We start from the raw sequence: 16,622 nt of genomic DNA, 5'->3' as shown, positions 1-16,622 counted from the left end.
ACAGCATCCACACACTGGATCCTGTCTAATCATGGAAATCTGTTATTCAATCACATACAGGGAGTTTTTAGAATATCAATCACATTTTAGCACAGTGTAACTGCAACCAGAACAATGTGACCTAATGACTTGAAACCAATGAGGGGAAATAAGCAGTGATTGATAAAAATGATTCCAGTGAGTCTACAAATGAAACTGAGACCTTCATTTGTTGGAATCTGGGTTTAGTATCAAACACAATCGGTAAACGTTCTGTCTGAACTGGTGTGGTCGCCACACATATGCACTTCTAACAGTGTGTGTGTGAAGTTAGTAATAAAAGCATTCCAGCGGTCGACATATAGATCAGTGCCTGAAGGGAAGCACAAAAACACACACACACACACACACCCACACACCCCCACACACACACACACACACACACGCAGATCAAACCCGGCTGTACATTCAGGTCATTCTTTCTCCATCAAGTTTGTGGGTTTGGACTTGTAATGAACTGTCCCCTCCCTGGTTGCCATGACCGAGAGGATTTTTGTTGTCATACAGTTTGGCCTGAAGTAAGGAACAATTGAGGATAGCACTTTTGTTCTTAATTATTACTATTATTTCACTTTAAAATAAAACAGAGTCAGGCAATTGAAGAACATCTCTGAGTTCATCGGCTCAGGGAGCAGAAAAGGTTGTAGAAAATGACTTGAGTCATGACTTTCTTTCCCTGTGGAGGAAGGCCATGGAAACCAGTAGGTATTGTAGAAGCTGCTGTTGGTTTTAGAAAGAGGCCTCGCTTAGGCGTCGTTCCATCATGCCTGCTTTGATCCACATGCAGTTGCAAGGCAGAGCAAAGAACACAGTTAACAGTTGAACGGGCTGGAAAAAAAGGCCCTGCACCATCGAGGATTGTTGGTTTTTGCTTGCTGCCTAAATTTGCTCTGCCAAGCGAGTTGCTGTGGCTGATAGAACTGAAGAGATGTCGGGGTTTGATATATGATGCGATGATCAAAGGGTTATAATCTTGCTTTATTATATTTCTTCTAATATATTCATTGTTTTGGCTCTTTAAATATCAGATTTGTTTGACATTTGTCTAATTTTACTATCCCTCTATGAAATTATAAACCTGTGCTACGTCCTAATTAAGGTTTGTAAAACTAATCTCCAGGCCATCAAGTGAGCAGCGTGTGGACGAGCTCGGAGGAGTGGCGTATCACACGGCTAATTTAAAAGCGCTGGCAGTGAAAGGGATTATCCTAGGGGTCAGAGTTCAACTCAAAGCTTGCAAAACATGCTCAGAGAGCATGGACCTACACTGTTTCAGATCAAGTCCTTTGTTCTATATCCCTATACTAACATCAGCATAAAGATAAAAAAGGAGGATCTGCAACAAGTCGGCATGAAAAGTGGTTATTTTTGTTTGTTTTGTTGTTGTTTTGTTTGTTGTCACATCAACAACATACATTTTTGCAGAGTTTTGTGTATTTGTGGAAAAGCAGTTGCATCTTTCTCTGTTTAATGAAGCACTGTATAAAAATATATAATAATAATAATAATAATTCTGCCATTTTTTTAATAGTAAAAGAAAATACCACATTTTCACATTCATTTCATACATTACAGAAAATAGGAACAAGATTTTTTTCTTGATTTGTGAGGGAGTTGAAGGTGATAACAAATTGTTGTATTTGAATGAAAGCCTCAGTGAAAGCTTGTAAAATGGACATTAATTAGGAAAATTTGTTGTCATAAACCCTGAAGCCAGAAACCAGCTGATGGATTCCCATCATGCCACAGTTCCTGCACAGTTCTGGATCTGAGTTTGACTGATTTGCCATTTCCTCATCCTCCTTCTGCGCTTTGCCCCCCACCATCGGCAGTACTCCAGTGAAGACATGGAAAGTCATTAACAAGTGCCCCCTTTGTTACCGAACAAACACAGATGGTATTTGGCTCACGCATGGGGGATTAGCTGAACTCTGGGCAGGCCAGGGAAGCAAGAGAGCGTTTTACAGAGAGCAGCAGGCCGGCTCTGTGGCTGTTGATTTGTTTCCTGAACCGCGGGTCAGAAATTAAGAACTAATTCAGAATATATTTATAATAAATCACCTCATCGTACAGGAGTGCAGCTGTTCCAGAGTTACAGAAATAGTTCTGAGGTAATTTTGAGCAAACCACTATGTAGAGATTCTCTGTGTGATTGGTGGAGGGAGCGACACACACCTCAGCCCACCCCCAAGTACTGTGGGGTTATGCACAGCAGTGGGGGGTGAGGATGGAGAACAAATCCCCATTTGTTTTTCGGACGGGGCACTGACTGCAGCACTGACAGGAGGAGTGACCCTCTGCTTTGTTTGAACATGAGGTCAAAGGTAGAGCCATGCCCCAGTGCATCGTGTGCCTTGTAGTGTGTGGTGGCACATTTGGGTGTGTGGAAAAGTTAAACATGTAAGGCTCAATTTAAGAGTCTTAAAGAATTGTCTTGATTGCAGAGATATGTCTTGTTCCTCGAAGATATGCACTGATCCAACATTAATATCAGGATATTTAAAAATCTAAAAAAAACTGATTATTGGAGACAATGTGTCTGGTCCATGAGGGAAGATCTATTCAGTCGAATTCTATGTTTTGTGCTCTGAAGAACATCATGCTTTATTTATTTTTCCTTATATTTCGAATTACTAATAATAATTTTTGAACCATTTGACAGAATGTTTGTTGCAGTTGATTTTTACATGTTTGACCTCTTGCTTTAGTCACTTTCTGTTTCTTTACTATTTATTTTTACATTGTTAAAGTTGTGTTTTTACATGTTGACTAAGTTTGTGAAGCATAACAAATAAATCTGTTATGCGGCGGATATATGGTTATGTTTAAAAAAAGAAACGTTTTAAGTCAATTGTGGCATCAGATCAGCTGAACCTCATATATCTGTATCGTATCGGAAGTGAAGAAGGTGGATCGTACATCCCTAGTTCGTATCATAATGTGTATTCATATGCACATACAGAGTGTATTAATAGCGTTGATTATAAGAGTGAACGCAGCCGGTTGGTGTTTGTTGTCAGAAGAACGGTGAAGCACCTGCAGAGTAGACACACCTGTTCACCAGTGAGCCCCTGACTGACCTCATGTGTTCCTCATCAGAGGTGTTGTAAGTGTGTGTGTGTGTGTGTGTGTGTGTGTGTGTGTGTGTGTGTGTGTGTGTGGGTGGGTGGGTGGGTGTGTGTGTGTGTGTGTGCACGCATGCTCAGGTTGCAGCAGCGTCTAAGACACTAAAGTAAACACACGTCAGTATAATGATTTACCTGAATGACTGTGTACTCCTCATCTTACCCGAGTACCTGTGCACACACACACGTACACACTCTTCCAGGGATTTTTTTTTTTTCCAGCATTGCAGAAACAGGAACGTGTATGAAATGGCTTCAAAGATGTTATGCAAGGCGAGAAAATAGTCAGGTTGTTAGGTTTGTTACGCAGTCTTTACGTGAAACAGTCCAGCTGCTTGTTGTTGAGTCTATCTCAGAGCGGACGGAAGGTCAGAAGATCTGCCATGAAGGAGTTTCCATTTGACTGGAAAAAAAACAAGCTGTGTGGTAATTCTCATTAGATCTGGTTTGCCTACTTCCCTAAACGATGAAAAAAAGTTCACTTTAATGAGTTGGATGGATGAAAACATCCTGGAAGCATTATTTTGCTTCCAGGTTGATTTCCTTTGATGAATCAGTCTGATTGTTATTTTCTGGCTGAATTTTTCATCAACGCTGTCAGTGGAGAACCGGGAAGATGTCTGTTCACCGGTTATCTGGTTTGGAAATCAACTCGCACTCGGAGACATTTAGGGGAATGAATGTAGCTTTTATTGATGTTATCAAATATTGCTCATTCATATCACATATGACTAAGGCAATGACACAAAGAATGGAAGTTAGTCAGGTTATTAAATGTGCTGGTCCACAGGGCACAGGAGGTGATATTTAATGAAGGTTTTAGTCTTTTTGCTGGGGCGTTGTTAAAGCTTGTTTGTGCTTGTTCATCTGTGATATGAGGGCTGATATGATATCTGCTTTGTTTGGGTACAGGTTGATTTTTGGCCGATGTTTCAGAAATACATTATAGTTAGGTGTGTTTTTTATGTCTGGTCTTTGTAAATAGTTTAGTAAAGTCTAGAAGTGTCAATGTACAAGATTGTTGATCAAAAACTAAAAACATTTGCGCTGCTTAAATAGTATATGCACAGCTCCACAAGTTCTACGGTAAGACATATAAACATTATCGTAAACAATTCAATTTTGATGATTATAAGTACAAAGATGCTGGTTGAAAGAGTTTACCAAGCAGCAGGTTCTGTAGTGCCAATGTGCTGTAGGAATTAATGAATATTAAAATATATTTAGTGCTTAAACTATTAAAACAGTCAGCCATACATCAATTTATAGTGAGTCTGCTATTTCTGTTACAAGTTTGCAATATTGAAGATGCCTTCAATATTCACTGAATGGATCTTAAAAAGTAAGCTAGACTTTTCATTTCTTATCATTGCTTTATTTGGTGGTTTTAGCTTTTGAATTCTAAAGAAACTGGAGGACGATGGACCAACAAGGCAGTAAAAATAGCCAGAAAATGCTCTAATCCTCAGCTACTTCTAAAAAGAAAAGCAGCGGCTTACACGGATTAAAAACTTAGCACATTAAGGTGTGCCTAAGAGCATGGCCGTGGATTCGCATCAAACTGTACTGCTAGAAATAGAAGGCACAAGAAAAGGATGCTGATCACTCCAGGTGGACCGGAGTGATCAGCATATTCAGAGGTGATGAAGTAGAAGATCCTAAATCCAGCTCAGTAATCAGCGTTGATTATGTGAAGCGATTGCGTTGCTGCTTTGGGAATTTCTAGGAAGTGATCGCGGTTGTTACCTTTACATTGATCTCTCTGTGATCTGGTTTTATTCAACACAGACAAGTTGGGGCTGTTCATTCAACAAGTCTCTGGATATTACAAAACACACATATAAAGACTGACAGCTGTTTGAACATAACTTTTATTTGTCTTTTCAATATTTCTGTATTCAAAATGATCAAAACTTTTCACTAAGTGTCATCTTATAAGATGTTAAATAAAGTATTCTTGGAGGTGGCTGTATCTTTCTGAAGATTAGAATTACTTACAGGCAGAACCAATAATGCTAATTACACAGCCTTCCCTGAAAACCGATCCAGCTTCGTGTAGAGGAAAATGAGAGCAGACATTCTGTCAGGCTGCCAAGAACCTTTTTTATTTATTTTTAATTCTCCCCTTTTCAGGGGCGCTCCTTTGAAGAAAAGGCATGCCAGGAGCTTAGTGGAGACAGACAGAGTCGGTTTCATGTTGTTCTGAGGCTTTTGTCTGAGCAACAGGAGTCCAAAGTCACAGGTGTTAAACCAGACCCTCCCCAGTCTCAGAGCCAGTGCATCACACCCGACTCAACCAGGCCGCCTGCCAGACATCACAGGATCACTAGAAGAAATAATGGAGCCTCATTCAGTACATGTTTATTTCTTATTTTACAGAAAGACGTGAATGAAAGAAGGCTTGCTAGCTCCCTGCGCATTTCATTCTATGAGAACAAAATAAATAATTTGTTTTAGAGAGTAATTTAAACTATTCCGATAATCTTCACCATGCAGTTTAATAATGATCCTAATAAATTTAAATACTTTACGTTACAAATATAAATATTCCAGGTTTGGGGAAATTTTAAAGATAAGCCAATACACCTGATAAATCATATAATTCCAGTTTAGAGGGGTTGTAGAACAGGTCTCTGTGGCACTCCAAGCATTATGGATCCTAGCAATTAATCAGAAATGTTTACTATGTTTCGTCCTTTAAATGAAACAAAAACTCTTTCTATTTCATTGTGGTTAAGGTACATAAACACAAATGTCTGAAAACCTGAAAACCATCTGACATATCCTGTTCAGACTGAATTGTGAGTCATATTTTCTCGTGCTCAGTCATCTTTCTGATCCCCTCGGCAGGCGTACTAAAGGACTACCTGCGTGAACTTCCCTACCCTCTAATCACCAAGCAGCTGTATGAGGCTGTGCTGGAGATCATGGCCGCCAGGCCCCTCAAGATGGCCGCTGCGGGGTGCGAGAACGATCCGGCAGACTCGGAGTATACCGTCAACCTGCTGGAAATCCTACCGGAGGTGGAGAGGGTAAGATAAAAATACGGCTGTCACTCCGATGTGTCCTACAGTTTAATGGCGGGAGATACATTTACAAAGGAAGCTATGAGAGAGGTCGCTGCGGCTAAGCCGCTGGCGGCTGTGGAATGATGGCAATGCCCAAGATTGCTACTGTCACAACGACATTATGTGTGTTTTCAGCGCAGTGATAATAGAGGTGCTAAGTGGTTTGCAGGGCTGTACATGTCATTCTTGGAGGAAAGTCCAAAGTTTATTTCTGACAATGGACCTAACAAACCAGTTTAATGTCTCAGCTGCGAGGAAACATAATTACTGTTATGCTACCAATAAAATCACCCTATAAAGATATAAATAAGATAAATGTAGAAAAATGTTAAAATCTTTAGTGCAAATTATAATAAATGGAAAAAAAATGATAAAAACTCTGAAAGTATCTTTATCACTGTCTACAAACAGCTCAGAGTAGTGGCCATTGCTGCTAAAAATAAATATTGTGTGTGAATAAATAGATGTGCACATGTTTAAAGGCATACTTTAACATCTTATAATTACATTTTAGCTTTCCGTTTTCTTTTAAGGAGTTTGTTATCATCCCACATCTTGACTTCCTTGGTTCCTTTGGTTTTGGACTCTGTCAAGCCAATTTTATAACTTTAGTTGATCTTCAAAACTGTTGATAATTTTATCCACATCAACAAAAACCCAGTTCCATTTGGGGCTGTCGTAAATAAATATTTTAATAATTGAGTACTCTGTCAATTGAGTAACCGGATAAAAAAAGAATCAAATAAAACATTGGTAAATATTAACATCATTCCAGTCTTTCCCATTCGAGCTTCACTGACAATAACTTTTCTGTGGTTTAGAAAATTAACCTGTAATGTAATAATAAAAAGGCAGGCTCACAAATACACTTGTAAAAAATGTCTATACTCCAGCTTTTGGTTTATGCATTCATCTTCAGTTAAATAGATGAGCTCTCACCTTGACCATTCATTTATAGCTTTTGTTTCCACATTAGTGACAGAATTTGTTCGTTACACAGAAACTCGTCATGATGTGCTCCACCACCCATTTGTTGTGACCACAATGACATGAAAAAAATTTTCCAGTTCGTCCATAAAGCTACATTTACGTAAATCATCTAATGCAGCCTGCAGTGTTCAGTCCATCCTCTCCCCTGTTTAAATACACCTGCAGCGGTTTTCCCTGCCGTTCACTCTGAACCGCCATCAGGCAGCAGCTTCAGGAGGAGAAAACACTGCTCTGTACTCCAGGCGTCACGCCAAGCATTTTAAGGATGCTTATTGATTCCCCCAAAAAACAACAAAGACTATGACATCATCACCAATCAATAAAATACTCCCAGGCCAAATCTGAAAACTGGACGTTATGCTCGTCAACAACTCAGGCGAAAGTGAGAGCGCTGTGCGGTGCAAATAGTAACCCGGTCGGAACATGGTTCGTTAAATAAATACATTTTCCTCGAGGAATTTTAATAATTGTGGTTCTCAAATCACTCCAGGACCACGAGTGAGTCAGCTCAGCTTCATGTAATGGTTTATGGTAAACATCCTGTACTTGTACAGCACATTATCAAGTCCAAGGACTGAAAAGCGGCTCACCCTACAATCAGACATTTGCCCATTTAACCACCAGCAGCAGGAAAGGCAGGGGAAGTGTTTTAACCCAGGACACCATGGCAAACGGACAGGCTTCCACCTTCTGGTTAGAGGATGAACGTCCGACAAAGTTCTTATTTTTTTCAAAGAAAAGACTTCTTTGTCCAAACGTTTTAGGAAATACAGAAGATTGCTGTCAGATGTAAATAAATAATTTAAAAGTTTTTCTTCCTTTAAGGTAATAAAAAATTCTGCAGAAGTTAAGCAGAAACTAAACTGCTTTGTAAGAGGATACATTAAAAAGAAAAGAAGGTATGGTCACTGGGCAGCAGTGCTGCTGTCAGACTTTTGGCAATTTTTCTGATCAGTTTCCATCTTTCGTTAATTGATAATAAAATGTTTGATTTTGTAATGTCACTGTTTCTTAACATTTTACTCCACTTATCATTATTTTGACTGCTTTGTGCTTTGCGCCTACATTCTGACCTTTCTATAATAATATATTTTCCTTTCTAACCTGTCTGTAACTACTTCAGCTTCCAGCCGTTTCACAAAAGAAAATCTTTAGCATGTTTTTACTACCACTGTTGCTGGTGTATAGAAAAACCTTGTGATGAACAAATGACGCTTAGCCTGCTGGGGTGCAAATGAAGCTGACCAGGCTTACAACACCCTGAGGGAAACCCTGATTTGATCTCATTTCTTACCTTGAAAATGTAGCATTTTAATAAGAGGGGATCATTTTGTAGCTCCTCTGTTTCCTGCGCCTGCAACAGATTAGCTTGATGAAGAAGAGGCTTCACTCTGATACTCCTCTTCTGCCGACAGTGGTAATACTGCAACTACTAATCAGCATAATGACATGTCTTATTTGTCCACGCTGATGTGTGCGTCTGCATTAGATGACTTTGCGGAAGCTTCTGGACCACTTGAAGCGTGTGGCGTCCTACCAGGAAATGAACAAGATGACATGTCAGAACCTGGCGGTGTGTTTTGGCCCAGTGCTGCTCAGCCAGCGTCAGGAGGCGTCGTGCCACACCAACCGCGTCTTCATCGACTCAGAGGAGCTCGCCAGCGCCCTGCACTTCAAAAAGCACATTGAAGTCCTGCACTACCTGCTGCAGCTCTGGCCAGGTGACCCCGACGTCCTTTTATTTTGCTCTTTTGATTCACGTACATTCAAGTCATGCTGCTCCTTTTTATGGAATAGTTTACAAATTGTTACCAGCTTTGTGGCTCGGCTCTAAAAAAGAACCGATGTGGGACTGGGCTGCTTTGATCACTGAGGTTACAGGCTGGCATGAGTGTGGCTGATAGCCGCCGACCGCCATCTTTGGTTTTTCTGGGATGTAACTCTCCAAACGGGCTTTATCGTGGTGGCTGAGTCAATCAGAGCCAAGCCAGCAAACCCAAAGTAAACCCAATTTATGAGGCGTATCCTCACCATTCTATGACAGATCAGTTCGCCTGCAGAGTCCCAGCTTTCCTCTGTGCAGCCCATCTGTCAGCCGCCACAGCTGTTCCTGCTGACTGCAGCTGTCTGCTGTGAAGTATGAAGGAACCCAAAGATTATTCTAGAAAGCACTTTAGATCACGGATGATAAATGTTGCAATTAAGGAAAAGTTTGTGCTAAATGCAGATCTACTGCATTTCTTTTGACATTTGGTAAACAATTATGTCATCCCTACATGAAAAAGCTGCATTTTTACAGATTTAAAACTTCAAGGAATATGTTCCAATCATTCACAAATTCAAAGTATTGCAATTATATTGTTTGCTTTCTTGAATAAAACAACATTATGTCAAATTTTGAAACTACAAACCTCTCTTAGATTGTAAAAAAGCTTTTTATAGAAGTTTTATTTGTAAAGTTTTAGGCATTCATCTATTTCTGCTTCAGCCTGATAAATGTAGCTACATCCTCTGAATCCTGCTTGTAACTAACTTTGTTTTAAATGCATAACAAGCTATTTTAGAAGTAGCTAATGATAGCTTCATTGAGTTTCATGGGAGAGATAAAAATATGTATAAAAAATATTAAAGGGTAAAAAAAAACAGGAAATGTAGCGTTAAAGTCTCCAGTTTGAAATTGAGTAGTTTGAAATTGAGTGCATATTTCTATGTTCATTTATCCAGTGAGGAATATAAAATCAATAGAGCAGCAGATAGTAGTTGGTTGGACATCCAACAGTCCGGCACCCTAGCCAAGAATTTAAAGGTGTTCTTAAAGTCATTGCAGAAGTGAACGTGCTTTCAATATTTTTATCTTTCTAAAATAGAATATTAATTCCTAAATAACTGAAGCTTCAACATATAGAAACAAGCATAAAACAAATCCAGAAAGGAAGCCTGTAAGATGTAATAAATGACATAAAAGAGGAAGCACAGGATGAATTTTATACATATCAGAAAAATATATTCCTTTCTTTTTAGGCCTGTACATGTGGACAGAAATTAAGTGAGCTGGTTTTAAGTTATAGACTATTCCTGAGAAGAGTTTCTGGTCTTTTCTGGCTGCCGTCTGTTAAAACTTCTACAAAAAGCTTTCATTCCAGGTTCAAGCTTTTGTTTACACCCTCACCTCCATTCCATCCTCTTCCCCAGCACGGACTGGAGGACGCCTGGACTGTAATTAAAGACATTCCAGACTTAACCTTACCCTTCAGCCCCTGGAGCTTCACCCTAACATTTCACAATCATTATGAGATATTTTCAGCTGCCACTTCACGCCTCTCACACACACATACCAAACGCGATTCAAAGCTGCGTTGAGCAACATGCGCAGGGGGGGGAAGCGATGGCATCCGATGGCTGCTGGTAGGAAAACACTGGAGGCATTTACAGAAAGCGTGAGAGAGCGGGCAAAGCTGATGGACAGCTATATGTAGGGCGTGTTTTCTAACTGTGAGAGAGAAAGGGCATGTGTTTGTAATGACAGGAACAGCATGAGGGAAACGTCTGAGTGTATTTGTTCACATCAGTGGTTGAGCTTTAACATGATCTGGGACAATCAACATCTAGTCACTGTTCAATGGACTGCTTTTATTAATACATTAAGTACTTAAACTTAAATGCAAGATGTTTTGCACACATTTAGTGAAGTAAAATAGGAGAATATTATTGTTTTGTAAATCTGTCCAGTTCCATTGTGAAAAGTGTTCAAAAGTTCAGAAAAGATGGAATAGAGGCAAAAAAATATAACTTTTTGTAGTTTAATTGTGAATAAGTTCATAAGATGATGAATGAAATAAAATTGCATCCAGGTGAAATTCTTTAGTCAGGAAAGCTCAAAGATAAAATAGTTTAGGTATGACGCTTTACAGCACAGGAAGTGCTCAAAATGAGCTGCTGCTAACATCCCTATCCGGATGAATTGAGCTGCTTTTTCTGCAAGATCTTATGTCCTTTATTTCCCCATATCGTCTCTTTCCCTGCATACACACTCCCACAGTCGTCCTCCTAGCCGCCAAATAATTATGGATTCAATTACTCAGAAGACAATGTAATCCATTCCACATTAAAAAAAAGTGTACAGGCTGATTAAGTCTGTAGGCTCATGCCTGCTGTTGGGTATGAACATATATATAAATGTAGAATCCACAAAAAAAAAAAACCTCAACATTTCTGTTGTGGGAACACTGGAAAAAACTAGATGTTTCAAAAAACAAGCAAAATTTGTGATCTCTTTCTGACTTTCTTTTCTAAGTAGAGAATGTAACTGTTAATGCCATAACTGTGTTTTATTCTTTTCCAACACAGTAAGAAATGGTACATAGAGATAAAGACAGACAGGTAATCAGACAGTGCTGGCTGTGTGATCTCTCACTCTTCCTTTTCATGTGGCAGTCATGTGATTTTTTTTCCATGGGGCATCACTATGGTTAACTTTCAATTTTATTCAGTCAGCAACAGGTTGGCAACAAAATCACAAAGTGTGGGATGTGACTTTAGCATGCGCCCGATTTGGCATGTTCCTTCAGTTGATAAAATTACTGCTTAGACGCCTTTAAATAGCAGCAAGCAGGTCCTCCATAAAATGAGCACGATTTACAGAAATTATTTCTTTTGCTCTGGAGGGTTTTATTGGTGCTCAGATCATCCAAAATCACACAACGCATAATTTATTTTTTTTCTTCAAAGTAACATTGAACAAATGATTTCTGTCTTTCTGGAAAGAAATCTCTTATTTCCATGGAACAGCCCAAACTGGAGCACTTTTGCTTTCTTTGTATTGAAATAAAAGGGAAGCAACAAAGCAAGCCACTTTATGTGAAGCACCCAGCAGGCTGGGCCCTACAGAAGCTAAAACTTTCTCTTTTCAAACCTTTGGTTTTTATTTGCTTGTGATTTGTAATTGTTGGTTTCAATCAATGTAAAATAAGATACTCTTCTAAATCATAATTCAACTACCATCTTAACTTGGGTTTTATAAAAAGCATATCTGAATAACAGCAATTTCTACAGCAGCATCTGTATAGATTGTAACATAATTAAAAAGCTGCTTTGTTTCTGGAATTCAAGTCAATCCTAACTCCGCAAAGTGTTTTTGATTAAAGTTTCTATTTTGGTTAATGTTTTACAACAACAAAAAAATACTTTTTTTTTTCAGAAAATTTTGATATTGCATCAAATTATTCTCATTACCAAAATAGTGAATAGTTTCCTACTAAACTGCAACTTTAGTCAATAACCAAGAACATAATTTATTATTAATAAGTTATTATTATTTTAATTTTTTTGAATCAAAGATCAAATCTTTTTTCCAAAATCATCTTTTGACTTCGGCCATTACACTAGGAAGAGGACGAGAACATAATCCTGCATATGTGCACTTAAAAAAATAAATTTTTTCAATTGTCTTGAGTAATATCAAAATTTTCTGAAAAATTGAATTTTGGATTTTCAGTAGTTGAGCCGTATTTATGCAAATTTACAGAATTAAAAAAACAATATTTCAAACTTGTAGAAGTTTCAATTTATAAATTGAATTGCTGAAAAAAAAAACTATCCAGATGTGCCTTTAATTACTTTCTTTCTGGGCCTTTAAACAAATCTTTCATGTTTTATTTTATGAATATATATTTATTCTGTGATCGTCTGATTCATTTATTGTGTCTTTTTTGTCTCCCTGTAGTTGTGGACCCAAATGACCAGTCGTCTCTTCGGTTCCCCGCAGCCTCTGTGGCTCCACCCGCCTTCGACCTTCTGTCAGCCCCTCCTCTGAGACGCAGGAAAGAGCGGCCCCAGTTTTTAAACCTCAGCGAAGCAGAAATGGCCGGTGTCCTGCGGCCCAAACCGGGACGTCTGGACAGTCCCAGCAACAGATATGCTGGCGACTGGAGCGGCTGTGGTGAAAGTTACTTCCCCTCTGAACTGCTGCTTCCCCCCAGTAAAGAAGAAGCAGACTACGACGATGTGCCATGTGAAGACACAGAGGTGGTGGAGGAAGCCCACGGGAAGGACGCAGCAGAGGAAGATGACCAGGAGAGGGTCACAAGTCCTGTGTCTGATCCTGATGTGGAGGAAGAACCTCAAAGAGAGGAGTTTGTGAAAAAGGAGGAAAATGGGGAAGAAGAGGAGGAGAAAGAAAGCCAGAGCGACAGTTCAAACAACACGCCGGCTTTGGAAGAGGAGGAGACGGAGGAGAAAGTGTTTAACCACATCCTCCCAGCTCGGCTTCCTAAAGAGCACACTTACCAGGCATACATGAAGATCCAGGACATCAGTCCTGTTCTGAGTAACAGGGTGAACCTGAGAGACCTGCAGGAGAGCATCGACACCCTGATAGGAAACCTGGAACGAGAGCTAAACAAGAACAAGCTCAACGTCGGATACTGACTACTATGCAGGCACACACGCATATCCATTTGTAGACCCATAAACACAGATGAAGTTTGAGGAGGACCTACTTTACTGATCAAGGTGCTTCGCAAACACCCACAGTGTTTCCACAGGAATCCTGTGGCTTGTGTTGCTGCTGTAATAAGTTACAAGGTGAGAGGAGAAGAAATGAAACAGGGCACTTCTAGAATTTCTACCTTACTCACAGACATTCCATCACTTTTTTTGTTTTGTTTTGGGTTTTTTATGTGTCTTACATCATGTGGTTTGTTTTGGTTTGCATCCTTTCCTGTTCTGTGTTCCATGTTGTTATTGTTGCTTTTCTTCTTATTAGAAGAACCCATTTACCCCTCAGGGGTTTAAAAGGTGCCTTAATTGTGTGAAGGTGGTGCGTCAAGAGGAAAATCCACCCTGAAAGAAAAAAAACGTTATCTCCTGACAGCTTGATTGTACAAACAAAATAACGTCTTTCGATATTTTAATTGTCGCTTCTACAATTTTGGCAACGGAGCACAGACCGATTTTAATTTTAAGATCCAAAACGTTTTGGTTTTTGATGATAGAAGCAGATATTTTTTTGACCGGAGAAATAATGCAACAAAAGAAATTGGATTCACGTCTGTTTCAGACCTGCTCCCTGTTACTGCCTGTTTCGACCGAGTGCTGATTAAAACAAGCCAGGGTTTTAGGAGAAACGTGTTATTTTTCTTTTATTAAGGTGGATTTTCTTTTTAAGGCAACTGAGAGCTTTTCTGTCGAGGTACAAGAATATTATACAACAATAATGCACTTATTAGGCAGGTAGCTGTGTAGATTGTGATGCTTTTGTAGTGTTAGAATGAATATGACTGTGATTTGAATAAAATGAGAAAATGGGCCAGAGGAAAACTCCTCTTAAAGACAAAAAGAAAAACATGAATTTCTGTTGTGCAAGGGTTTTGATAAACATCCTATGCTGGAGGTCATAAAAACAACCAAATGCTAAATTTACTCATTTGATTTCTTATTAGATGGGAATTTTGACACAGTTTTCTATGGTAGCTAAACTTATTTTAGTTCAGCATAAAAGTTGGAGGCAGCGAGGCTAGTTTTGTAAAACAAAAAGACATTTTCTCTTCACTAAAATAGGCTCAAAGGACCTAGATGTCTGTCTTCTCATTTACAGCAGCAGATAATGTTTTCATTTGGTAAATAAATACAAGTTGAAGTAATAGAGAAATTAGCTTTTTTTTTAGCTCAGCATGAAGATCCAACTTTTCCTTTATGCCTTTTTAAAACAAACTAAAATGAGAAAGCAGGACTGGTCGTCTATTCTACAACAGAAGACCATAAGCTAAATAATTAAACAGATGATGTAACATAAGTTTTCTGTCGCAATCTTTAAAAGGCCTCATCTTTAAAAGCATCTGTTACTTTGCTGCCTGAAGCAACAAAGGAGGTTTTCATCAATCCAGGGATTCAGAGTGATCAGTATTTAACCTTTATGGATATGTATATAATTATATAAATGTATTTGGAGTATATTATTTTTACATCCTATATTTCAATGGCGTATTTAAAAAAAACTTCTGATGACCTTGTAGTGTTGACGGCAGTCGTGTAAATCTCCCTTTGAGCTACCTGTACACATCTTAATGTGCTGGACTAATGGTACAACTCTCGTTGTAAAATATATGGCAAAATGCTATTGGTGTTGTTATTATGTTGCGTAAATATTTGAGCTAATCTGTGTCTGGTGGACTGAGATCTGTTCATGACTTGGTGTGTTTTTTATGGTACTGAACGTTGCATGGTCAAAAGCTTTACCAACATAAGCAAGGCTCTGTCTGATCTGCCATTGTATTTCATATTTATGTGTAAAATAAGACTATTTTTATAATGTATGCTTATTTGTTTGACCACTTGTTACTTAGATAAACTGATGATTGGATTGCATTTTCTTCTAAAGGATGTAGAGGCGGAGATTGATTAAGATGCACAATTTTTTTTATAAATATGGTACCATAGTCAAAAAGTGACTACATTACTACTATAATATCCTCTGGTCCCTCTTATAAATGTATTTTAATTTGAATTTTAAGGTCATACTGTACTTTTTATCATTTGAAAGAAGCTTGAACTAAAAAAAGTAACTTAAGTGTAAGATCAGTTGTAGAATTGACCCATCAAGTGAGATGGGGCTAAAATTGAGCAAAATCTCATGAATAGTTTAAAAAGCAGATAATTTATGGCTGTATTTATTAAGTGTGACTTTGTTCATCTGCCTTATCAGAAATAATTGTCTGTTTCACCGAACAATATTCAGAGATAAACATTTTCCAGATTTTTTTTAAGAAGTCTTGGGTTACAGAATTTAAATAGTTGCGTCAAAAATGCATAGAAATCTGCTTATTGTATTTTTTTACAATATTTTTACAGTATTTTTTTAAAACCTTATAATCGTGAACCTTAAAGTTTAGGACAAATCCAAACAAACTGAATTTTTCTATAAGAAGCAGCAAACTCAAATTAAAAAGTGATTTTTTTGTTTTCTGTGAACTGCTGAGGGAGTCTAATGAAATATACTCAGTAAAGTTGCTTTTGAACCATCTGCCTGCAAAGAGAACAGAAAAAAATGCTGAGTAGTTTTCGTAAAGCTCGTGGAGGAAGATTCATCCATTTATTAAATATGCAGACTGTACTTTAAATCCAAGAAACATTTAAGCAATAATATGAGATGTAATCGTAAGGTTGATTACAAAAAGCATGGATCCAGTGGTTACAGCACATTGTTGTGATATCTGTTATTACAAATTACATTTGCTTCATTTTGTTCCATCACGTTTTAGATGTAATCATTCATTTCTGTCTCATCCTGTTTGTCCTTTAGAGAAGAAAGTGCCACACTGAATGCATCTCTAAACTGAACAGATAAGTGCTTTGTATTGAACCCGAAAAACATGGTCATAATAAAGATATTATTTTACATTCA

General features: G+C 38.4%; 1 protein-coding gene across 2 annotated transcripts in view; it reads left to right on the top strand.

Moving 5' to 3' along the window:
* syde2 (synapse defective 1, Rho GTPase, homolog 2 (C. elegans)) overlaps nucleotides 1-16,622 on the top strand; it is a 43,030-nt gene extending 26,408 nt beyond the window's left edge. For both annotated transcript variants that reach the window (XM_055051941.1, XM_055051933.1), the window contains exons 6-8: nucleotides 6,015-6,196; nucleotides 8,712-8,943; nucleotides 12,945-16,622. In XM_055051941.1, the coding sequence (XP_054907916.1) occupies nucleotides 6,015-6,196; nucleotides 8,712-8,943; nucleotides 12,945-13,648 (1,118 nt within the window). In that variant the 3' untranslated portion in view covers nucleotides 13,649-16,622. The remainder of the gene's footprint in view (nucleotides 1-6,014; nucleotides 6,197-8,711; nucleotides 8,944-12,944) is intronic.

Source organism: Poeciliopsis prolifica, unplaced genomic scaffold (genome assembly GCF_027474105.1).
Source record: "Poeciliopsis prolifica strain line A6 unplaced genomic scaffold, Auburn_PproV2 SCAFFOLD002, whole genome shotgun sequence".
Lineage (NCBI taxonomy): Eukaryota > Metazoa > Chordata > Actinopteri > Cyprinodontiformes > Poeciliidae > Poeciliopsis > Poeciliopsis prolifica.
The sequence above is the reverse complement of the archived record's forward strand: the minus strand, read 5'-3'. Positions and strand labels throughout refer to the sequence as shown.